We start from the raw sequence: 25,877 nt of genomic DNA, 5'->3' as shown, positions 1-25,877 counted from the left end.
AAGCATGAGTTTAGAGAGTGGAGCGATAGGCTAAGCACGCATCCTAGAGATGCACCTGTGTCAACGTTCTCTCTATAATTTTTTTTACAGCTGTGTGGCATTTTAATTTTTTTTTTGTAAGATGCATACTTGGAATATTTAGAATGAAAGTTGAAAACTCTCATACTTTTTTTCATTTATTAAAGGGTATGATAAAATATAGTACAACAATAACATTTTTTACATTTCATAAACTTTACAAATCCACTGTCTAGATTAATTTTGCATGGAGATGAAAGATCCTTCTGAATTTTAAGATCTTAAGACATAGGAGCAGAATTAGGCCATATGGCCCATTGAGTCTACTCTACCATTCAATCATGGCTGATCCTTTTCTCCCCTCCTCAGCCCTGCTTCCTGGCCTTCTCCCCGTGACCTTTGATGCCGTGTCCAATCAAGCTCTGCCTTCAGTATACACAATGCTACTTGTAATAAATTCCACAAATTCACCACCCTCTGGTTAAAGATATTACTCCACATCTGTGTTTTAAATGAACGCCCTTCTATCCTGAGGCTGTGCTCTTTTGCCCTAGACTCTCCCACCATGGGAAACACTCTTTCCACATTTACTCAGTCTAGTCCTTTCAACATTTGAAAGGTTTCAATGAGATCCCCCTCATCCTTTTAGATTCCAGTGAGTACAGACCTAGAGCCGTTAAGCATTCATTGTAAGATAATCCTTTCATTCCCGGAATCATCCTTGTGAACCTCCTCTGAACCCTCTCCAATGCAGCACTTCTTTTCTTCGATGAGACCAAAATTGTTCACAATACTCAAGGTGAGGCTTCACCAGTGCCTAGTAAAGCCTCAGGATCACATCCCTGCTCTTGTATTCTAGAACTCTTGAAATGAATGCTAAAATTGCATTTACATTCCTCACCACTGACTCTACCTGCAAGTTAACTTTTAGGGTGGTCTGTGCAAGGACTCCCAAGTCCCTTTACATCTCAGATTTTTGTATTTTCTCCCCGTCTAGAAAATAGTTCATTGTCCTCATTTGTCCAAGTCCTTCTGCAGCCTACCTGTTTCCTCAACACTAGCTGTTCCTCTACCAATCTTCATATCAGCTGCAAACTTGGAAACAAAGCCATCTATTCCATCATCTAAATCATTGATAAACATCATAAACATCAATACAGACCACTGCGGAACACATCTAGTCACTGGCAGCCAACCAGAATAGGATCCTTTTATGCCTACTTGCTTCCTCCAACCAATCAGCCGATGCTCTAACCATGCGAGGAACTGTCCTGTAATGCCATGAGCTCATAGCTTAGTAAGCAGCTTCATGTGTGGCACCTTGTCAAAGGCCTTTTGAAAGTCCAAATATACAACATCCACTGCATCCCCTTTATTTGTAGTCTCCTCAAAGAATTCCAACAGGTTTGTCAAGCAATATTTTCCCTTAAGGAAGCCATGTTGACTTTGTCCTATCTTGTCTTGTGTCACCAAGTACTCCATAACCTCATCCTTAACAATTGACTCCCACATCTTCCCAACCACAGAGATCAGGCTAACTGGTCTATAATTTCCTTTCTGTTGTCTTCATCCTTTCTTAAAGAGTGGAGTGACATTTGCAATTTTCAAGTCCTCTGGCACCATGCCCAGTAGCACTCATGTCCAATGATTTTTGAAAGATCATTGCTAATACCTCCACAATCTCTACCATTACCTCTTTTAGAACCCTAGGGTTCAGTTCATCTGGCCCGGGTGACTTGTATTCCCTTATGTCTTTCAACTTTTTGAGCACCTTCTCCCTTGTGATAGTAACTGTACTCGTACCTCTTTCCCTGTACCCTTCAATATCTAGCACACTGCAGGTGTTTTCCAGAGTGAAGACTGGTGCAAAATACACATTTAGTTCATCTGCCATCTCCTTGTCCCCTGTTATTATTTCTCCAGCCTCATTTTCTAGAGGTCCGATATCCACACTCGTCTCTTTTTTTACATACTTGAAAAAGCTTTTACTATCCACATTAATATTTTTGCTAGCTTGTTTTCATATTTCATCTTTTCCATCCTAATGATTCTTTCAGTTGCTTTCTGGTCAGGTTTTAAAAGCTTCCCAACCCTCTGTCTTCCCACTAATTTTTACTTTGTTGTATGCCCTCTCTTTGCTTTTTACATTAGCTTTAACTTCCCGTGTTAGCCACAGTTGTACTATTTTGCCATTTGAGTATTTCTTCATTCCTCATTAGATCATCCAAATGTTTCACTTCTGTCTGTTTCTGGATTTACATTTGATTGATTTCATAAGACTGAATCCATGTTTGCATTTGGCACTGGAAGCTTGAAATGTTCGAACGAACAACACACACAAAATGCTGGAGGAACTCAGCAGGCCAGGCAGCATTTACCATTCGGCCTGAAACGTCGACTGTACTTTTTTTGATAGGTGCTGCCTGGCTTGCTGAGTTCCTCCAGCATTTTGTGTGTGTTGCTTGGATTTCCAGCATCTGCAGATTTTCTCTTGTTTGTAATGTTTGCATGATGGCAACAAGAATTGACAATTCTTCAAAGTTTTTGTTTCTAAGCATGTAGTTCAACGTATCAGTGGGTGTCTTAATTGAACCAGTCTTAACTTTCACAGAAACATCAAATTTAAAATCAGTGTTGCTGTGATATTTTTGAGGCAACACAAATTATATTAAAATAATATTAACAAGAAAATTCCAGCTGTGGGCTAGGTGTGTGGGAGCACTTCACTTACTACATGGCCGTATACCCTTGCAGCTTAGAGGGAACAGTGAACTGTGATTGTCAATGAGGAGAAGATTTTATTACAGATCCTTACTGACTGGACTCCTGATAAGGAAGTTTAGGATCCAGATGCAGAGGGAGGTACAGAGGCCAAGGTTTTGAAGCTTGTTGATTAGTACTGAGGGGTTGAGGGTGTTAAGCACTGTTGTCCAGGTGCACCAATGCAGAATGGAGAGCCAGTGAATTTGTATCTGTTATTTGTATTTGTTAATGGTGGTAGACAAATTGCTGTGGATCCAGATCCTTAGTCTGGCAGGAGTCAATTCTATCTGTAACCAACCTCTTCAAGCACTTAACAGTGGATGTGAGTGCTACTGGGCGATCGTCATTGAGGCAGATCACCCTGCTCCTCTTGGGTACCAGTATAATGTCCTTTTGAAGCAGATGGGAACTTCTGACTGCAGCAGTGAGAGGTTGAAGATATCCTTGAATACCGCAGCCAGCTAGTCAGTACCAGTTTTCAGTACTGTGCCAAGTACAGCATCGGGGCCTGATGCCTGCTGAAGGTTCACCCTCTTTTCGTCTGTTGTGAGCACTACAACTCCTTAGTTATTGTTTTTATAAAGAAAAATTTGCATTATCTTTAATACTACGTAGTTTTGCATGCCTTTTTTAACTTCCTTTTTAATTTTACACTGTTTACATATTTTTCTAGCTTTCTACAGTATTAAGTTTGATTATCAGATTGAATGTCGGCACATGCTACAAAATAGCAGATATGTCACCATTGACATTATATGGGTATATTGTTTATGTTTTTCTCCTTTTCTGAAGGGGGGGAAACTCAGAGGCACCTTGGAGTGCATATCACAGATAGTTAAAGGTAGCAGGCGCTGTGAGGCAGGTACACACGTTATCATTCTGTATGATAGCTCAGCATTTGCAGATTAGCTGTGGTGGACTACATAGCTGAACATAAACTGCATTTTGACATGCTCACCCTGAACTGTCCAACGGAGGTGCCATTCACAGGCAAGAACAATGGATGCTCTTACTCCCTCTCCTACCCTTTGATGCACTGGTCCTTATTTATGTTGGATGTTATTGGATGGAGCATGCACAAATTTCTAATTGATTCTTTGGCCAGTTTTGTATTGTATTTACTTTGCTTGTGCTGCCTTGTGTCTGCTCTCCTGTTTCAACCAGGACCCAAACAGAGCAACTTCAGGCCACTTGATTTGTCTACTTCCTTGTAAGTGATGGGCATTCTGTGGTGCTGGAGGCTCCATCTCACTTTTGAGTGAATACATAATGTTGGCCTTTGACCAGATGTTAAATGAACTCGATTTCTGATATATGAAGTGGCTTAGTGTTTTCTTGACAAAGGTGATTTGTGTTTTCTATTGCATTAAATACAGATTTCTTAACCAAACAGAAAACATATACCAGATATTTATGTACACAAAAAAACTGTGTGGCTTTATTTCCTTGTACTGAAGGCTGATGCTGCACAGCATTTCCATTGCTTCTGCCCAAGGTGGCTTACAGAAGTCAGATTAATGGAAAAGTGGATCATAATAGTTGCTGAATGATGAAAATGGCTTTTGGATTTATTTCTGTTGTAATGAAATTTCTGAAGTTGTCATATGTTCTGGTGGGTCATCTTTAGAACATACGGAAACTCATAAAAAGTTAAGAGATTAGCTTCACTATCAATGATAATTCTTTTAAGAATAAATAAATATTATTTGAATTCTCAGCCAACTGAGCATCAGAGAGGCTGAAACCAGACAGTTCAACCTTAACTCCATTTCTTGATTTCAGGCACACACTCAACTAATCAAGATTGTTTAATGTCATTTACCCAAGAGTAAAGAACAAAATGATAGTTATTCTGGATCTGATGCAGCACAAAAAACACAATAAGATTAAGAAGACAATAATAAAAAAAAACATATTACATATAAATACATATGATATTTTATAAACCAGTTATTTTTGTGTACCATTGGTTCTGTTGAGCTCTGAACTGAGCTTTGAACAGATCACGCCTGGATAAATGGCCAAATGGAATGGGAAATGGTTGAGAAGCTATAAATACTAACAGAGGAACAGAGCTGGTTACCATTGATATGCATGGACTGTGCACAAGGATGATGAAAGAGGATTAATGAAAGGGCAGGAATGGCAGCTCAGTATTGCTGGATGTAGCATGTTCAGGTGTGACATATATTTCCAGAGAGGAAAAGGTGATGTACTGCGTTACAGCAGTACTGTGGATATTCTGGAGAGCTGAGCAAAGGAAGTAACATGAGTAGAGTTTAGAAAGAAGAAAAGAATGATCACTTTGATGGGATTATGCCATAGGCCTCCAACTAGTTGGTGAGATTTGGAAGAACAACATGTAGACAAATGGCAGGAGGATCTAAAAACAATGGGGTTGTAGTAATGAGTTAGTTTAATGTCAATACTGACTGGTTTGCCTTTGTATAAGAGGCCTGGATGAGTGAAATTGTTCTACGTACCCAGGATAAGTTTTTAAAGCAGTGTGTAAGGAATCCTACTAGGGAGAGAACTGTACTTGACCACAATGTTGGCTACAATGGAGGGCTTCAGTTAGAGATTTTATAGGCTGGGAGTGCAGTAGGCTGAGGGGTGATCTTGGGAAGATTTATAAAATTATGAAGTGCATAGAGAATTGTTATAGAAGGGGCATAGAAAAATTGGTCTTTTTTCCCCAAAGGTAGTTGAGTCTAAAATGAGAAAGCACAAGTTTGAAGTGAGAGGAATGTTATTTAAATGAGAAATTAAGGGCAAGATTTTCACCTACTGAAGGGTAGATAGAGTGAGCTGCTAGGTACAGTCATAGTGCTTTAAAACAAGCATTTGGATAGGTACATAGCAAGGAAATGTTCAGAGTGATATGGGGCAAAGAGGTAAGTGCAGACAGGGATTTTGGTCAGCATGGATGAATTGGACCAAAGGGCCTGTTTCCATGTTCTTTGACTTTGAGATTATATAGGCATTTTCGCAAAACATGGGAGATGTAAATATGAAATGGGACTGAAAGCTGCTTTTGTAGTATACAAGTTGCATAGTGATTTTGTACATCTTTAAAGAGATGGGACAGTAGCAGGAAGCATCGTGCATCCAGTAATTGATGGATTTGGGATAAGCATATGTTATTACAAGAGATTAAACAGAGTTGGGAAACTGATTTTCCGTGCAGAGGTTTTGGTGTGACAAAATACAGCAGTTGATGATTGAAGCAGAGTGATTGAGTAGCATGGAACATATGATTTGGAATGTTGTGCACATTAAGAGTCAATATCATTAGACATTTTAATCCTGGTATCATGTTCTTTGGTGTAAGTCCAGGGTTCTTGCTCTTTGATGTTACTTGTATTCGCTTCATGTAAGTTACTTTGTGGGTTAGCCTACTAAGTCAGATTTATTTTCATTTATTTCTCCTTTCTATAGAACATTCTCTTGAGTAATGAGACATCAGACTCGAACACTGATGTTGATGATACCGAGGGGGAATTCACCCTCAGCAAAGAAGAGTTGCATGATATGTTACGTCTGCATAAGTACAGAAAATTGCACCAGAACAGGGTGCACAGCATCAGAGAGGTAAAAATTTCTAACATATATCACTTAGATCTGTTGCTCTTTGTGGGGTGGTTGGGAGCGTTGTTACTTTGATATATTGGGGATCACTAATGGTCATCACGGTTGACGAATGGAGAAAATGATTGAAGTATGATTTGTTATTAAGTCACTATGATCCTGGCCGTTAACCAAGTTGTGTCACTTGGATGTGGGGTTTGCACAACAAAGCAGTGATATTTGGGAATTGATGGAAGCAATTCATTGGGAGAGTTATCTGATAGGAAGAGAGGAGTCACCATGATGTTCCTTTTGTTGAAGAAAGAGCTTAGGATATGTTTTGTGGCTTAACTTTTGGTTTGTTGACTGTGTTGGCATTTCCCCATTTGTTTATCTCTTCATACCTATTGCAGGGGATCTGCTTACTGGTAATTGTAATGTTTTGTGCTGAGAACCACATATCTACGTTAGCCATCTTGATACTTGTAAATAGATAAATTGCCAATAAGTTATGCTAAATCAAATGCAGTTTTTTGCCACAGCAGATGCACATTTAAGCAGACAGAGTGCTCAGAAGGGTGTAAAAGTTTTAGCAGTACAGAAGAGCAATTTTTGAGGATGTGGGATTTCTCCTTGTTATAAGCTGCAGAATACGAGTTGGATTTTCTCAATTGAGGCAAAAAGATGTGATGATGTTTAATATTATAAACTGTGGGCAGAGTTCTTAAAAGTAATCCTGTGTCTTGCAACAGCAGAGAAGCTGAGAACCAGATTACAAAGGCTTTTGGGCACAAGCACCAATGTGGAGCAACTGTGTAAACAACTGTTTTGGATTTGGAATAGAGCACCTGTAATGGTGTCAGAAGGACTGCAGAAGCTAGAATCTGGAGCAGAAACTAAACTATTGAAAGAAATCAGAATTATGATCTGCATCGAAGCTTAATGTAGGGAAAAGATGGCCAGCATGTAGAATTAAAAGGTGGGGGTGGGGTGGGGGAATGAGACAGAGGCTGGAGGGTCAATGGTGGAACGAGATTGATGAGGGGGGATGTACCTGCCAATCGTTCCTCCCTTTTCTGGTTCTGCCCGTCTCCTCACAGCTTCTCTCGACCATTTACTTCCACTTGGCTTCCATCTGAGTAATCTTGTTCTTTGTGGTTCTATCGATCACCCACCCACCTCTCTCAAAACTGCTCCCACCCTCCCCACTTGGTTACATCTGCCCTGTGTTTCCCAGCCACCCCATGCCAAGAAAATCTTGTTCTACCTATCGTCTACTGTTCTCCATCTTGCTATTCTCTTTAACTTGTACAGACTGGCCATCTTCCCTCCTCAGTCAGTCTTGATGCAGTGTTTTGACTCAGTGTCATCTGTCCCTTTGCTTCCACAAATGCTGTTGGTCTACCGAGTTCTTCCATCAGTCTTTGAAAGAAAATTAGATAAATACATGAAGGAGAAAAAATCCAAAAGGATGTGTAAAGAGTTTATGGGCGTAGCTCTTAAAGGATTGCCCAATGGCTTACTTTTCTATGTTAATCTGTGATTGGCGGTATAGTAAATAATGTACATAAGATGCCGGTAAAATGAGAGGGGATATTTGAGGCTGATGGATATCAGTGCAGCTGAATATGGTTGTTAATTTTTTTGAACCATAGATGGTTGGATCCCAGAAGTATGGCGATTGATAAATAGATTTGGTTGAAGTAGGTTGTATCCCCTGTATTCTTTATCAAAGGTTTGTTTGCTGGGCAAAGACAGGGAATGATGGACATTTAGATATGGAGGCAATCATGGGATGTGGTCTCAATGCAGAGTGACAGAAGTAAAGGGCAGCCATCATCTTACTGGCTATATATCGTCTCATGTTACATTTGATTACATGTGAACACTGTGATATCTGGTTCAGCTCCTCATCCATTTACCCTCGATTCTTCCTTTTCCTTTGACATCTGTTTTCAATAATTCACTTTATCCCCAGTTAAACTTGGGGAAATCTGGAATCATTACCTTCTGTAGGTCTGCCAACAAAATAGTTTTTATGTTGAAAGAAATTGCTTGTCATCTGAAATGGTTCATCTAATCCCAGGTTCTCTTTATTGTAGACCTTATTTCTGTAGCAGCATTTACCTCTGCCTGTTATGTGAAATCCTCATCTGTGTCTCTGAAACCTAGGTACAATTATTTCAATGTTGCCCTACGCTAATAAGCCAGATTATTCAAAACATGCTGATCTTTCCTGGTCTTGCGTAATTGTTTGCCCTATTCTACACCATTGCTGGTCCTTCAAATTTACTGATTTGCAGCTACTGTAGGAACGGTTTAAAATCCTTCCTGCATTCCCATTGCCCTTCCCTGCACTCATCCCATTTTGTTTTGTAATTGTGCTGGGATGTTAATTTGTTGTCATAGGTCTGTAATGTGTACGATAATCTGATGCTGAATAGGTTTGATGTTCTGAAGAATTGCATTAATTGTTTATGGTCTCCAGCTCCAGCAGTACCAATACTACAGCACTGGACTGCTATCCATGCATGACCATTTTTATGAGCAACAACGCCATGTCCTAGGTCCTAGCAGGAAGAAGAAAAAAGAAGAGAAAAAGATCAAGGGTGAGTTGCATCAGTCTGCCATAAAGATCATGGTTGCTATTTATTTTGTTTCATCCCATTGTAGTTTTCCGTGGAATAAATAACTGCTCTTTGAAAGCAGAAATATTCTATTAATTACTACTTTGGTGGTGTTTGATGTAAGTTTCAAGATGGCACAGAGCTGCAACCTCCTTTGAGGTTGCAGCTCAGTACTTTTTTGAGCTTATGGGAATGGCTTTGGGGATAGAGAGGGAAGTTTAGGGGTCAGGTTAGAGTTTAGGAAGAATGGATGAATTAAAGGACAGGCGGAGTCTTGCATCTCCACTCCACATTTGAAGGCCGGTGACGCTGATGTGGAACATCAGTGGATGGAGATTTCTGGCCGTATGTCAGACCGGCAGACCAGCGTTGGGTGAGCCTGGTGCCCCCCCACACCCTTCCTTCCCCCCACACCCTTCCTTCCCCCCACACCCTTCCTTCCCCCCACACCCTTCCTTCCCCCCACACCCTTCCTTCCCCCCACACCCTTCCTCCTTCCCCCCACACCCTCCCCCCCCCACACCCTTCCTCCTCCCCCCCCCCCCAAACATCCCCATGTTCATCAAGTTGTCAGCAGGTTCTGTCTGGGCAGGAGAAATGAGGTCCAGTGACCCCCTAGTTTCGTGGATCAGGGAGTCCAGAGTTTGAGGCCTGGTGTTTCAGGTCCTGCCATCGGCGAACCGGAAGTCGAGGCCTGTTGGCCAGAGCCCTGGGTCTGTTAGTCTGCTGGGGCAGTGGTCATCTTTGAAGTCAAACAGGACAAAAGGAATATCTTTCTGAGCACTAGTTGAACATAATTTTAAAAAAATGATAGTAAACATGAAGTAAGCTTTTGTTGAGAAGCTTGTTTCATCTTACGAGGTTGCATTGCTTTGATATGCCATAGCCTGGGGCTCATATTACACAAAGAAGGTGATTTCAACCAACATTGCTCTCGTTGTAGTGTGTTTTGTGAGGTGTGGGGATGGAGTATTTATTGAGTGAATGGGGTGGATATGGACAATACTGTACATAGGTGTGCAGATGGTGTGAAATTCATGATGTATCTGAGGAGGTGAAAGTTGAATATAATTTTTTTTCAGCTAAACTAAAGAAAGTGAAGAAGAAGAGGAAGCGTGAGGAGGAGCATTCTTCTGAAGAATCCCCACGGAGGGCAGAGATGAAAATATTTGCCAAATTCTCCCATGACGCTCCTCCTCCAGGTTCAAAGAAAAAGCACCTTAATCTGGAGCAGTTGAATGCACGGCGACGCAAGGTGTGGCTCAGTATTGCAAAAAAAGAGGTTCCTAAGGTGAGAACATGTACAGTGTTATATAGTGTACTGAGCAAGTGATGTGGCTGATCTCTCTTGAGTCAAACTGTGCTGTCAAATGGTAGAGGTTTCCTGCATATTTCCATCCATAATGTTTTTCAAGTGAGTTGAGGGTACATCATGGGAAGAGTAAATGGAAAATCAAGATTTGCAAAAGGCCTTTGACAAGGCTGTGAAAGAAGTTAAGAGCCCATGGTATTGCAGGAAAGATGCTGGATGGATAGAAAAGTGGCTGACTGGCAGGATGCAAAATGTGGGAATACAGGAAACCCTCCTCTGTTGGCTGCCAGTGATTAATGCTGATTTGGAGGGGTTGGTGCTGGGATCACTTCCTTTCATGTTATATCTTAATGATCTGAATGACACAATTGATGACTTTGTGGCCAAGTTTGCAGACGCTACAAATATAAGTGGAGGGTGGAGGAGCAGGGAGTCTGTAGAAGGACTTGGATTGATAAGGAGAATGTGGCAGATGGAATATAGTGTATGATTATGCGCTTTAAAAGAAAAAAGCGTAAGTTATTTTCTAAATGGAGAGCAAATTCTGAAATCGGGTACAAAGAAACTTGGGGATCCTTGCAGAGGGTTCTGAAGGTTAACCTGCAATTTGAGTCTATAGTAAGGAAGTGGATTGCAATTTTAGCAACACACCTCAAAGTTGCTGGTGAACGCAGCAGGCCAGGCAGCATCTGTAGGAAGAGGTGCAGTCGACGTTTCAGGCCGAGACCCTTCGTCAGGACTAACTGAAGGAAGAGTGAGTAAGAGATTTGAAAGGGGGAGGGGGAGATCTGAAATGATAGGAGAAGACAGGAGGGGGAGGGATGGAGCCAAGAGCTGGACAGGTGATAGGCAAAAGGGATACGAGAGGATCATGGGACAGGAGGCCCAGGGAGAAAGAAAAGGCGGGGCAGAGAAAAAGCCCAGAGGATGGGCAAGGGGTATAGTGAGAGGGACAGAGGGAGAAAAAGGAGAGAGAGAAAAAGAATGTGTGTATATAAATAAATAACAGATGGGGCACGAGGGGGAGGTGGGGCATTAGCAGAAGTTTGAGAAGTCAATGTTCATTAGCCCTCCCCATCGTACCCCATCCGTTATTTATTTATATACACACATTCTTTTTATCTCTCTCCTTTTTCTCCCTCTGCCTCTCTCACTATATCCCTTACCCATCCTTTGGGCTTTTTCCCCCCTCCCCCTCCCACTTTCAAATCTCTTACTAGCTCTTCTTTCAGTTAGTCCTGACGAAGGGTCTCGGCCTGAAACGTCGACTGTACCTCTTCCTAGAGATGCTGCCTGGCCTGCTGCGTTCACCAGCAACTTTTATGTGTGTTGCTTGAAATTCCAGCATCTGCAGATTTCCTCGTGTATCACGGATATTTCCATTGTTTTCTGTAGTCCTTTCCTGCCATCTTTTGAAGTGAAAATTAGTTTTCGCTTTTCCATTTCTAATAAAGGGTACTCAGCTGAAATATTACCTGTCTTTGCTTAAACGCAGCCTGACTTTGTGAATGTTTCCAGCAAAGAGGGCAGATAGATGCTTTCTAACACCTATCATTGCATGTAGAATGATGTGATTATACATTTAGTTCTGGCAAAGTTGAAAGTGCAGATGTCTAAATTGGGTAGAGTGGAGTTCAGACCAAGAGATGGGAAACAAAGCTGAAGTTATAACATGTGAGCTGGCAATGGTAGATTGCCAAACTATATTAAAATATATAACAGTTAAAAAGTGTCTAACATTTAAAAAATTTTATCTAGTTCATAAATATTCCTTTAAGACACCACATTGCACCAGGCAGTGTTGGTCAGATGGTAGTTTTTGAGGTACAGTACTTAAAATTTTTAATTGAAAAGATTGTGTAATATTGCTGAAAAGAACAATAAAAAGGTTTGAAAAGTCATCAAAAGGTGTACCAACAATAGATAAGGGAAAGAAAGAACATGAAAGTAACTAAAAGAAAAACGCAGATAAATCGCAAAAGCTTTTTGATGTATGTAAAAAGGGAAAGATTGGTAAAAAGAAAAATAAGAAATATCAGTTTATTGTGCCCTTGACCCAAGAAATTATTTTATGGTTTGAGATTTGTTCACAGAAGAATACACGGAATACCACTGAATAATGATGGAAAGTGAGAACTAGAGTGAATGAGAAGCTGAAAAAATATTGACCAAGTTCATTTAAAATTAAAGTTCAATGTAGATTTGTTATCAAAGTATATTTATATCACAATATATAACTCTGAGGTTCACTTTCTTGCGGGTATACTCAATAAATCGATAATAGAATCGATAACAGCAACATGGGCATTCAACCAGTGTGCACAAGGCAACAAACTGCGAATACGAAAAGAAGAAAATAATGATAATAAATCAGTAATAAATATTGAGAACATAAGATGAAGAGTCCTTGAAAATGAGACCATAGGTTGTGGGAATATTTTGATGATGGAGTGACTGAAACTATCCCTTTTGATTCAAGAGCCTGGTTGACTGGTAATAACTTCCTTAACCTGGTGGTGAGTCTCCTGAAGCTCCTGTACCACCTTCCTGATGGCAGTGAGAAGAGATGGTCTCTGGTGATGGATGCTGGTTTCCTGTGACAATGCTTCATGTGAATATGCTCAATGGTGGGGAGGGTTTTACCTATGATGGGCTGGGCTGTATCCACTACCTTTTGTAGGATTTTCTGTTCAAGACCATTGATGTTTTCATACCAGGCTGTGATGCAACCAGTCAATATGCTCTCCACCATACATCTGTACAAGTTTGTCAAAGTTTTAGATGTCATGCCAAATGTTTGCAAACTCTTAAGGAAGTAGAGGCGTTGCTGTGCTTTCTTCGTAATTGCACTTGCATGCTGGGCCCAGGACAGGTCCTCTGAAATGATAACACCAAGGAATTTGAAGTTGTTGATCCTCTCCAGCTCTGATCCTCTGATTAGACTTGTTCATGGACTTCTGGTTTCCTCCCCCTGAAGTCAGTAGTTAGCTCCTTGGTTTTGCTAAAACATGATTGACTACATCCTAACGATTTGAAGATAACGAATCCAATAGTTGTCATTTAGTAATACTGTCATATATTCAAGACTGAGGTAGTAAATATAAGCTCTATGGAAATGGATGATTAAGCATGGATGTAAGTATGAATCATCTTGATATGGATAGTAAGTAAAATTCTAGAATCTATGATTAAGAAATTGATGACAGAGGAATTATTAATAAGAATGGGCAGAATTAGAGTAATTTGCGATATGGAAATGGAGTTTGAGAAATTCGTTAGCACTCTTGAGATTGCAACTAGCAGAAACGATGGGGACTGAGTCAATGTAGTGTATACGGGCTCTCTGGAAGGTCTTTGATAAGGAGCCACATATTAAACTAGACTGGAACACATGAGGCAGAGTGCAATATAATACTGGCATGAATTAAAGATTGGTTAACAGATGGAAAACATCAAAATAAACTTTTGTGGTTTGAAGTTGATATCTAGTGGGTGTCACAGACAGGTGGGGGACCCCAGATATTCACAATCAACTTCAATGATTTAGGATAAGGAGATCTAGTGTAATTTATCAAGTGTGCTGATGATACAAAGCTAGATTTCTGTGAGGAGAGTGCAAAGGGTTTTGCAGCAGGACATGGGTAAAGAAATGGCAGATAAAATATTGTGGAAATAAAAGGAGAGGCCAGTCACTTGGTAGGACAAATGAAAAGGTGGTCTATTTTGTTTTTAAATGGTGAGAAATTGAAGTATTAATGTTTATAGGAACCTCCCTAAAGTTAACATGTAAGTGCAACAAGCAATTAGTAAGCTAAGCAGTATGCTAGCTTTTATTACAAGAGGAGTTGAGAGCTAGGGTAAAGAAACTTTAGTGCAAGGGTTCCGAATCTTTATTGTCCCATGGGTGCTTACCATTAACAGAGGGGTCTGTGAAATTAAACAGGGCCCCACCTTGAGATTTCACCTGGGATATTGTGTGTGGGTCTTCCGACCTCTGTATTCTTCTGTATTCGTTAGGATTCTAGAATATTTCCTGTAGATGATAAAAATGCATGGAAGGGGAGAGATTATTCCAAGGTGAAGTGTGGTTAAGGATGAGAGGTAGTATGGGAATTCTAGTTTGATTTACACTGGTTCAGTCAGGCAGGGTGGGTATCATGTTGAGGAATGTCTGATTTCCTTTTGGGTTTTTGCAGGTCTACAAGCAGAAATCCTCAGCGCGCAACATGGTTCTCACCAACACCAAGAAGGTAGGTCACTCACAAAAACATGGTAAATTGAGGGAAATTAATGGGACAGCTCAAAATAATTCCACTCCCAAGTAGTGGAATGGTTGGGGCTTTTGGGTACAGGGTAGTGAGGTGCTGATGGAAGTGCGATATGGTATGGGATTATGTACCCCAGCTTCTACAATTAGTTGTTATTAAATGGATGGAACTTATCAATTTGCACAGTATTCCATGAGAATTTTCCCTTAAATGTACAGGCATAAATGTTGACTGCAGAGCACAGAGCTCTTCTATTATGGTGTTATCGCAAGATTTCGATCTATATCAAAGGCCAGTTACTGTAAATTGCTTCAGTACAGTGTAGAGCAATTTGATGTTACTATTGATGGTGTGGATGTGGTGAGGACCTACGGGTACCTGGGGGTGCACGTGGAATACAGACTGAGTGGAGCACCAACACAGAGGCTGTGTACAAGAAGGGCCAGAGTCGCCTCTACTGCCTGAGGAGACTGAGGTCCTTTGGAGTATGCAGGCCTCGCCTTCTCATGTTCTACCAGTCTGTTGTTGCCAGTACAATCTTCTGTGCAGTGGTGTGCTGGGACAATGACATCAACACAGGTGATGCCAACAGGCTCAATGAACAGATTAGAAAGGCTGGCTCTGCTATAGGAGTCAAAACTAGACACACTGGAAGCTGTAGTAGAACAAAGGACCCTACAGAAAATCCTGTCAGTTCTGGACGATGTTTCTCACCCTCTGCATGCCACTTGGCTAAACAGAGTAACACTTTTAGTCTAAGACAACTGTGTTAGCAAAGAGCACTATAAGAGGTCATTCTTACCCTCGGCCATTAGGCTCTATAATGAGTCAACCTATAACTGGGGAAGTGGTGACCCCCCCCCCCCCAGACTGTTTGTAGTAACTTATCTTTTATTCTTTCTACTTCTCTTCTAATGTTTATATCTTTGTACTTGTAATGCTACTATGACTGTAATTTCCTTTGGGATCAATAACGTATCTTTCTATCTATATCTTATCAGTGGCTGAGGATGTGTCATGTGAATGTTGTTTTGAGAACAAGGGTTTTAAGTAGTTTGCTGCTTCCCATAAACACAAGTGACAGTGACAACCAGCATTGATGGTAGAACCATTTGTTTGATTTTATGTTTGATATTTTTATGTATCGCTATATTTGTGCTTTTTGTCTTTTGCCAGCTGGCACACCAGTGTATGCGAGAAGTGCGGAGGGCTGCCATCCAGGCACAAAAGAATTGTAAAGAAACGCTACCACGAGCTCGCAGGCTGACCAAAGAGATGTTGTTGTACTGGAAAAAATATGATAAAGTAGAGAAGGAACATCGGAAACGGGCAGAGAAAGAAGCCCTGGAACAGCGGAAACTGGATGAAGAGATGCGTGAGGTTTGAAGTTTTTTAGCACTTGATTTAACAGTAAATATTTGTTAAAGGATAAAACCAGAGAGGAAAAATAGTAGACCTTTCATTTAAGATAGAGCCTCTGACTGTTGATTGTTTACTTCTGGCTGACGGATGGAGGTATGTAGCTGAATGGAAGTATATGACATAGAAATCACAGGCTTTCCAAACAAACCCAAAATATGTATAGCACCTTTAAAAACTGGAAAGCACTGCAAAATTCTTGCACAATGATACTTTGCTAAGGTAGTGCATGTAAGTTTTGGATAAATGTGGATTTCAAGTTTAAAAGTGTTAAGAAGTGGCTCTGAACTGTGGGGAGGTTTAGACAGAGAATTACAGAAGTATGCAATTGCAATTTTACGTGAACTACAATTCCTTATGTTCGACAGTTGGATTTTGTAAAATGATAGGGACAGGATGGGAAAGAATTAATTTGCTAGGAAGGGATTAGATATGAGAAATTTTGAACTCATTGGTTGATATGAATTGAGGGGAGGTTGCTAGAGTGTCATGTGGGCAGTGAATAATGGTAGTTTGTGTTCTCTCAATATTTAGTATGGTGTTAGGAAATGGACTCTCTGTCTTACTAGCTTGGTTGTAAGATATCTTCTACTTGGTGGTTGATGAGTACTTGCTTTGAAAATCTCACATTGAAGACTGTGGCAAAGTATTAAGTTCTGTGAAATTAAGGGACAAATATCATGTAGGACATTTTGCAAATTTAGATTGAAATGTGATTTAGTCAGAAATGAAGTTCATCAGAGCTCAGTTTTCCAGTTCATCGTTAACAAATATTTAAATAAGGTTTGAAAGAAATCACATGTGAAGTTGTATTAAACACAAATAGGGTGAAGAATTTGGAGCAAATTGATAGTCTGAATACTGATGGATATGGTGTACAGCTTGGGCAAATGGTGTCATGTTAATGGTCAGAAATCTGGAACTTGGCCAACAGTTTGTGCAAGACTCTTGACTGAGAATGTACAAAGTTGTCTTTGCGGAGAATGACTAACCCGATGGCTTCTGCCTCAACCCTGGTCACACAACCTAAAACATCTAGCAATCATCTGCTGAGGAGGTTTTCCACCATCATTTTAGTGGCAGTGTACATTACACCTCAAGGCGACGTAGGCAGGCACAAGAGAGGCTGAGCACCATAATCAGTAGTCACGAAACAGCACCCCCGGATAACCTCCCAATCATTGCAGTGGATTTCAACTTGCCCAGGTTGAAGAAATCTCTGAACAACTACCACCGACATATCATCTGTGGAACAAGGGGACTCAGCGCTCTTTACTGTTCTACTACCATCAAGAATGCTTTCCATGCCATCCCACACCCACACTTTGGAAAGTCTGATCACCTGGCTGTACTTTACTCCTGGCATATAGCCAGAGACTAAAGACTGCAGCACCACGGTTGAGGATCAAGAAGTTATGGTCAAGGTAGATGGAGAAGTACTTTCAGGACTGCTTTGAGTTGGTGGCCTGGACAATATTCAATGATTCATCTTTGAATATGGAGGAATATGCCACAGTTATCACTGACTTCATCAAGACCTGTGTGGATGAGTGTGTGTCTTTGACGACATACCCAAAGCAAAAGCTGTGGATGAACCTGCAGATTCGTAGTCTGCTGAGGGTGAGATCTGTCACATTTTGAAACCAGTGACCCAGAACTGTACAAGAAGTCCCAATATGACCTGCAAAAGGCTATTTTAAGAACAGAAAAAATAATTCTGATTGAAGTTAGAGATGGAATTGGATGCACATCAGCTTTGGAAGGGTTTGAAGGTTATTACTTCCAACGAAGTGAAACCTAACGTCAGGAATGGCTGTGATGTTTGACTTCCAGGTGAGCTCAATGCCTTTTTATGGAAGCTTGGAAAGGGAGAATAAAACTGCACCTATGCGAAACCTTATAGCATCTAGCGATTGTGATCTCTCTTGGAGGCTGATATCAGAACATTTTTCAAGAGATAAACCCTCTCAAGATCTCAGGTCCTGATGGTGTACCTGGTAGGGTACTGTAAATATGTGCCAACCAGCTGGTGGGAGTGTTTAAGAACATCTTCATTCTCTTACTGTTGCAGTCGGAGGTTCCCACCTCCTTCAAAAGGGCAAAAATCATGCCTGTGCCCAAGAAGAGCAGAGTAAGCTGCCTTAACAACTATTGCCCAGTTGCACTCACATCCACTGTGATGAAGTTCTTTGACAAGTTGGTCATGGCCAGTATCAACTGCTTGAGCAAGGACTTGGACCTGCTGCAATTTTCCTATTGCCACAATAAGTCTACAGCAGATCAATCTCACTGGCTCTCCACTCTGCCTTGGATCACCTGGACAATAGCAGCACTTGTGTCTGGCTGCTGTTTATTGACTACAACTTAGTGCTCAACACAATCATACCCTCAGTTCTAATCAACAGGCTCCATACATGGGATCTACAACTGGTTCCTTGACTTCTCACCAGGAGACCAGTCTTTGCAGATGGGAAATAACATCTCCTCGCTGACAATTACCACTGGCCCACCTCAAAGATGCGTAGTTAGCCCACTGCTCTACTCTCCCTACACCCAGGGCTGTGTGGCTGTGCACAGCTCAAACATCATCTATAAATTTGTTGATGTTATAACTGTTGGCAGTTTTTCAGATGGTGACAAGAAACTTGTACAGGAGTACAAGTTGATCAGATGGTTCAGTGATGCCACAGCAACAACCTTGCACTCAACGTAAGTAAGACCAAGGAACTGATTGTGAACTTTGAGAAGGGGAAGCTGAAGGAATGCACTAGTCCTCAATAGGGGATTGGAAGTGGAAAGGGTGAGCAGTTTCAAGTTCCTGGTTGTCAACCTCTCTGAAGATCTATCCTGGGCCCAACACATTGACAAGAAGGCATACCAGTGGCTAAATTTCATTCAGAGTTTGAAACTTGCTCTGTCACTAAAGACAATTTGCAAATTTCTACAAATGCACCATGGAGAGCATTCTAATTGGTTGCACAGCCATCTGGTATGGAAGGGCAAAAGATTGGCAAAAACTGAAGAAAGTTGAAAACTCTGTCAGCTCCATCATGGGCACTAACCACCCCAGCATCAAGGACACTGAAAAAGCGATGTCTCAAAAAGACAACATCTATCATTAAGGACTCCCATCACCCAGGACATGCCCTCTTCTCATCAAGGAGGAGGTGCAGGAGCCTGAAGACACGCTTGATGCTTCAGGAACAGCTTCTTCCCCTCGGTCATCAGATTTTTGAATGGACATTGAATCCATGAATGCTATCTCACTATATAAACCTTATTTTTGCTCTCTTTTTGTAGTATTTTTATTATGTATTGCAATGTACTCCTGCCACAAAACTCCAAATTTCACGACCTATGAAATGTGAGGAGGATGTTATGAGAATGCAGGGTGACTTGGACAGGCTGGGTGAGTGGGCAGATATGTGGCAGATGCAGTTTAATGTGGATATATGTGAAATTATCCACTTTGGTGGTAAGAACGGGAAGGCAGATCATTATCTAAATGGAGTCAAGTTAGGAAAAGGGGAAGCACAATGAGATCTAGGTGTTCTTGTACATCAGTCACTGAAAGCAAGCATGCAAGTACAGCAGGCAGTGAAGAAAGCTAATAGCATGCTGGCCTTCATAACAAGGGGAATTGAGTATAAGAGCAAAGAGGTCCTTCTGCAGCTGTACAGGGCCTTGGTGAGACCACACCTGGAGTACTGTGTGCAGTTTTGGTCTCCAAATTTTGAGGAAGGACATTCTTGCTATTGAGGAAGTGCATCGTAGGTTCACAAGGTTAATTCCCGAGATGGCGGGACTTTCATATGTCAAAAGATTGGAGCAACTGGGCTTGTATACTCTGGAATTTAGAAGGCTGAGAGGGGATCTTATTGAAACATATAAGATTATTAAGGGATTAGACATGCTGGAGGCAGAAAGCATGTTCCTGCTAATGGGTGATTCCAGAACCAGAGGCCACAGTTTAAGAATAAGGGGTAGGCCATTTAGAATGGAGTTGAGGAAAAATTTTTTCACCCAGAGAGTGGTGGATATATGGAATGCTCTGCCCCAGAAGGCTGTGGAGGCCAAGTCTCTGGATGCTTTCAAAAAAGAGATGGATAGAGCTCTTAAAGATAGTCGAATCAAAGGTTATGGGGATAAGGCAGGAACTGGATACTGATAGTGGATGATCAGCCATGATCACAGTGAATGGCGGTGCTGGCTCAAAGGGCTGATTGGCCTACTCCTGCACCTATTGTCTATGACAGTGATATTAAACCAGATTCTGATTCCAATTCTGACATAAATGTTTAACATAGACCAGTACAGCATGGTACAACTCCTTAGCTCATGATGCACTGACCTTTTAACCTACTCCAAGATCAATCTAATGCTTCCCTCTTACAAAAATCTCAATTTTCCCTTCATCCATGTGCCTATCAAGGAGTTAAATGTTGCTAATGTACATGCCTTTACCACCACTCCTCCTGGCAGCATGTTCCATGCATCTGACCTTCTGTACCTCTGACATCTGCCCACCCTAATGTCTAATGTTTCTCATAAACACGCTTTGTAATCCAGGCTAACTGCTCTGCACCCACTCTCAAATTTTCATATCCTTCTTATAATGAGGTGACCAGAACGGAACAGAATACTTCAAATCTGTACATTGACATGTTCCAGCATATTAGTCTGTTCTACACTGTCTTCACATGCTACAAGGTCCCTCTCAATGAAAACTTTGCTTCAGTAGTCACCAGTAAGGACCCCAGTTCTTCCTGCATGCCCCCCCCCCCCCGCCCACCAATCTCCAACCTCTGACTGGTCAAGTTTTTTGTTTTATATAGCTTGAGAGACAGAGCTTGAAAGGGGTTCAAATGGAAAGATTTTGGGGCATTGTGGTGTTGGTACTGTTTTGAAATTGTTTCAATCCACTTCTTCGAGTAGCAACTATATTTGCCAAGTTAAAAAATTATGATGGGCAAAGAAATGGATCTGAATTCTGAGACTTGGCAGATGTTTTTTTTTGAACCTTTTGTGTTTTTATATTTATTATAAATTAAACTTTAAGGTATTATTACATGGTTCAATTTTAAAATCTGTCAAATATAATCTCAGAAATGTTGAAATAATCCTTGTTGGAGACCTGAAAGTGCAAGGGCAAATTAAACAAAAATAATGGTTGTAGGTATCCATTAACATTAATCAAAACTTCCTTGTTTTTCATTTGATACTAGACCTTTGTCTCTAACTTTTTCCCCAAGGTTGTCGCATTTCCACAAGACAAACCTTACCCTGCTCTTTTTCATTTCTAGGCGAAAAGGCAACAGCGGAAGTTGAACTTTCTAATCACACAAACAGAGCTGTATGCACATTTTATGAGCCGGAAGCGAACGCCTGGGAATGATGCATTGCAGGAAGAAATCTTGATGAAGCTAGATGACAATGTAATGTACCGACAGATTGACATAGGAGGTGGTGTTATGGTTAATGTCAGTCAAGAGGATTACGGTAAGAATGTGTCACAATTTATCTTGGGGAGGGGAAAAGTAAGACTTGTTTATGCTCCAATCCACTTCAGAGTTAACAAATAGCTTTAATTAGATTAGTTTTTGTTCTAGTGTGGGGAAAATTACAACCATTTTGTGCATACCCATGTGAAAACAAATTATATTTTTACAGTGTTGTTTCAGGGCCATATTTTTTTCTAGACAATGTAATAACTCCACTGCTTTTAGAAATATCATATGGGAGTATTTTGATCCATAACAGAAAAGACCAAGCCTCAAAGTAATATCTCGTCTCTTCTCATTATGCTACATAGAGTGTTGGTCAAGATCTTTGTGCTTGTATCTCTGGAGAGTAGACTGTTACCAGCTGAGCCAGAGCTAATTTAAAGCTGTGATATTTTTTGATATATTTCACTCAGTCTGTTTCCCTAGTTGCTACTTTGAAAGCATTTAAACAAATAAATTGGTCCTACACAAGACAACCTAAGTAACTTCGCAAAATGTTTAGGTTCCAAGAACATACTGAAGGTGGGGAACTATTGAGAATCTAATGAGTTAACTAGAATCTATACTGGACTATAGCTAATTAACCTAACAGTGCAGCCTCAGGTGTGTCCAATTCTTCCTTTTATGATCAGGAGAGTATCTATACCTAATGAATAGCCCTCTTGCTCAAAGACAGATCATTGGCAAAGTATGTGGTCTGAATTTTCTGTGACTCAGCATCAGTCAGGTCCCAAGTGTTTCAAACTGCAGTAAGAGGGAAAAGAATGCTATAAGAGGTAACCTAGAGGTAGATATGCATTTGTAATCATTTTTACAGAATTCTAAAGGTAGTTTCCTTGTATTGGTGGCAAATATGACCTTATTTAAGAAATTAATGGATAAATGAGACAATAAACTGTACTGATTAACAATATTAGTTGTAGAGAAAATTTAAACAGCTATTTTAAAGGAAGATATGTCAGGACACTTGGATAATATAAACAGGATTAGACAAAATCAACATAGATTTCTGAAAGAGCAATCATGTTTGACATCCAGTTGGAGTTTTTAAGGATGTAACTGGGTATGTGGATGAAGGAAAATTTAATGCGTCGAATGACTTGCGGTTTAATGGAAAACTATTTTATGTTGGCTATCTAGTTTTTCAGAAATGGTTTAATTGAAGACTTATGAAAGGTTAGTGTAAAATTGTAGTGCAAGTTTTTTGTGTGATGCATTGACATGAATTGAAATCAATTGATAGGAAATAATGGGGTTGCAAAGTTAATTCATTGAAGTACGCTTGACTTCAGTACACTTGTTTGAGATCAAGTGTACTTTTGAGTTCAGTGTCATAGTCATACAACACAGAAATGGAACCCCATTTACCAACTTGTGACCTGTAGCCTACTAGACCTTGATTTAAGTGCTTGTCTTGCTATTTAAATTTTGAGAATTCTTGCCTCCACCATTTTTTCAGATAGTGCGTCCAAATTACAACTATCATCTGGGTGGGAAAAATAATTTGGTTGAATCCTCTTCCAAAGTTCTTAAACCTTGTCCTAAACCTGTTCCCTCCAGTTCCGGGTCCTTTGTATACTGGTGTCTTAAACACATTTTATTCGGACCCCTCATAATTTTGCATAGCTCTATCTGGTTCCCTCTTCAGCTTCTGCTCCAAGGAAAACAAACACAGCCTATCCTCTCTCATTTTAAGTGAAACACTTCATTTTGGCAGCATCCTGGTGGGACTCCTCTGTAATGATGTCACATGTTTTATGGCACCTTGACCTTTTGACTTGTGTTTGGATCTGGAGTACGAAGATGCAGTCTGTTACAGATGTAATATTAAGAGCAGACAACAGGCTACAATCCTTTGTTTCTCATTGTTATTGAGTCTCCAAGACCAAAGCAAACTGAGATGACAATGCATACAAGTGCCAGATCAAATTGCTTTCTTTTAAATTGGCATCAATATTGACCCTCCCTGGTAGTTGTTGGAGCAGGAACTACACGGACTGAATAAGCTTGGGTTTTGTCTTCCTGTGTTTCTCAGATGTACAGAACCTGGTCACATACAAGTGGTTAAAATGTTTTACATAGTCTTCAGAAGAGATTCAGGTTATTAGTCTAGTTTTCCTCAAAATTAAGTTGAAGTGAAGTGTTTTTCATATTTTTATTCCTCTGTGCATCTTCTTTCCAAATGCCAAATTTTTTTTCTAACAATTAATTTGATTCCGTTAAGTCAGCTGTGAAAATTTGAGAATTGTTTGAATCTGCATCATGCATCTGTACATCATGCTGCAAGAACATATTGAGCATCAGCAGAAGTCGTGATGTATTGACTCTTAACAAGAAAAAGTCCTCGTGCAACATTAAGTGGATGTTGCTCAATTCTATCTATGTGCATGTGAAGGAAATTAAGCTGGGCCAGAATGTACAGGTTACCAATATCTATAACTAACATGGGAGTTTTTTTTCCCACATTGCTGCTGAGAAATAATGCACTTCAAATTGTTATTTTACACAAGGAATTCAGTGAAGAGCAATCTTAGTATATGCTAATTTGAATTCTACCTGAGATCTTGATGCTCCAAAGCTCCCATCCTTGCCAATAAAATAATTGGCTCATGGAAGACCAGAGCCAACAAAATATTGTGTAGCCAGTAATTATGACATTTAGCATTACAGTGGATTCTGGTTAATTGGGTCATTGGTTAATCGGGATGGCCACTTATTTGGGACAACTCTTCAAAGACACAAAATAATTGAAAAAATAGCTGTGACTCCCTCCCTTTATTTGGGACATGATGCTGCTTAATCGGAGCACGGGAGTGTTGCCAAATAGTTTCTAACTAGTGTCAGATGTGAAACCCCCTTATATTGGGCATCTCTGGAAACCCTCGCTGTCAGCCACTAGATTCTGCGGTGATTAAACCCACCTTTCTCCGGCTTCGTACTTCTAGGATGTGTACAACTTTGGCTCCACCAAATCCGTGAGGTTGGGATGTCTCACTCGCCCAAACCCTGGTTTGTGTGAATGCTGTGTGATTTACTGCCCCCGACATGAAATAGATTGTACACTGCATACAATTTAAAAGGTATACTTAAGAATGTTAATTTAAACAGTTATTAAATGGGGAAAAAAAACCAAAAAGAGCCCATTACTCTTAAATAGTCAAATGTGCACTTAAGTTGGAGCTCATCTTGAACTTGTCTGTCACTTGTGTGCTGGAGCCCCCGTTTCCAAACGTTGCTCAAAATTCACCTTGAACAAACGTGTCTCCAAAGGGAGTACAGGTTCTTCCTTCTTGAAGTCATTCATCTGCACAAAGCACCTTATGCAACAGGGACAGCATCCTCAGCCATCTTTTCCCCCTGTCTTCTTCCAGCTCTCACCAAGACCTTCAACCCAGCATTGTCCAGAACCTTCTCCCAATTCCACTATCTTGATTGGCTGACAGCACATTCCTAAGTTGAATAACAAGCCTCTTGTCTTAGCTCAAGCCCAAACAAGCTGAAAGCAGAACAGACTACTCTTATAGAACTGCTAAAATAAAATACCTACAGTATTTTACTATAGCAGAAAAAATCTTAACCAGGGCATCACAGATGCATTCTCTTGTGTGGCCATTAGACATGACACTGTGCTTCAGGTGAATAGTTTGTAAACAGTTGTGTATATGTCAATGGTGAGTGTGTGTGTCTTCAAAAAAAATGATTTTTGTCACTAATGGTGAGAAATAAGCGGTAAGAAAATTGAGAACTGTTTTGCTCACTGTGGTTTCAAGCATTCAGCCTTGGAGGTGCCAGAAATGGCTGGGAGTGAAAATGAAATCATTTCACTATTTCAACAAGTTTGGAACTATGAAGAATTTGAAGGTATCGACAGTTACCTTGAATGTTACAATGGAAGTAAAGATTTGAAGGATGCACTTGTCTACAGCATTGTATGAAGGGAGTCTATTATCTGCACTAGGCTCCGCTGATTTTGTTCATTTATAGTCAAAAGAACTCGACACAGATGAGTTACTCTGTCAGTAAGTATTAGGAACTAATACATAGTTTTATAGTCCTGTAGTAGTATTGGTAGTGTTCTGATGTACTCTATTTCATTTAAATACATAATTTGTTACTTAGTTTGCCTTTTTTAAATACCTTTTTCAACTTGATAGTTTTCTGAGAGGTCAGGGCATCAAAGGATATGGCAAGAAGGCAGGTATATGGGGTTGAGTGTGATCTGGGATCAGACATGATAGAATGGTGGAGCAGACTTGATGGGCTGAATGTCTAATTTTGCTCCCATATTTTATGGTCTAAACTGTTTTCTTTAAATTTTGGCTAATTGATCCAAAATGTACTGATTCCAAATAACTGGAATCCACTATTATTAATGTCAGCATATTGCTATATCTGTAGC

At 40.4% G+C, this 25,877-nt stretch overlaps 1 protein-coding gene across 6 annotated transcripts in view; it reads left to right on the top strand.

Moving 5' to 3' along the window:
* The window catches only part of ino80 (INO80 complex ATPase subunit), a 241,676-nt gene that overhangs the window by 61,008 nt on the left and 154,791 nt on the right, over window positions 1-25,877 (top strand). For all 6 annotated transcript variants that reach the window (XR_011886757.1, XM_072264538.1, XM_072264545.1 and 3 more), the window contains exons 5-10: window positions 6,220-6,372; window positions 8,837-8,957; window positions 10,058-10,266; window positions 14,484-14,537; window positions 15,732-15,935; window positions 21,278-21,473. Coding sequence is in view for 5 of the 6 variants with exons in the window: in XM_072264538.1 (XP_072120639.1) it covers window positions 6,220-6,372; window positions 8,837-8,957; window positions 10,058-10,266; window positions 14,484-14,537; window positions 15,732-15,935; window positions 21,278-21,473 (937 nt within the window). In the remaining variant the exon portion in view is untranslated. The remainder of the gene's footprint in view (window positions 1-6,219; window positions 6,373-8,836; window positions 8,958-10,057; window positions 10,267-14,483; window positions 14,538-15,731; window positions 15,936-21,277; window positions 21,474-25,877) is intronic.

The sequence above is a fragment of the Mobula birostris genome, chromosome 1 (assembly GCF_030028105.1).
Source record: "Mobula birostris isolate sMobBir1 chromosome 1, sMobBir1.hap1, whole genome shotgun sequence".
Classification (NCBI taxonomy): Eukaryota; Metazoa; Chordata; class Chondrichthyes; order Myliobatiformes; family Myliobatidae; genus Mobula; species Mobula birostris.
The sequence above is the reverse complement of the archived record's forward strand: the minus strand, read 5'-3'. Positions and strand labels throughout refer to the sequence as shown.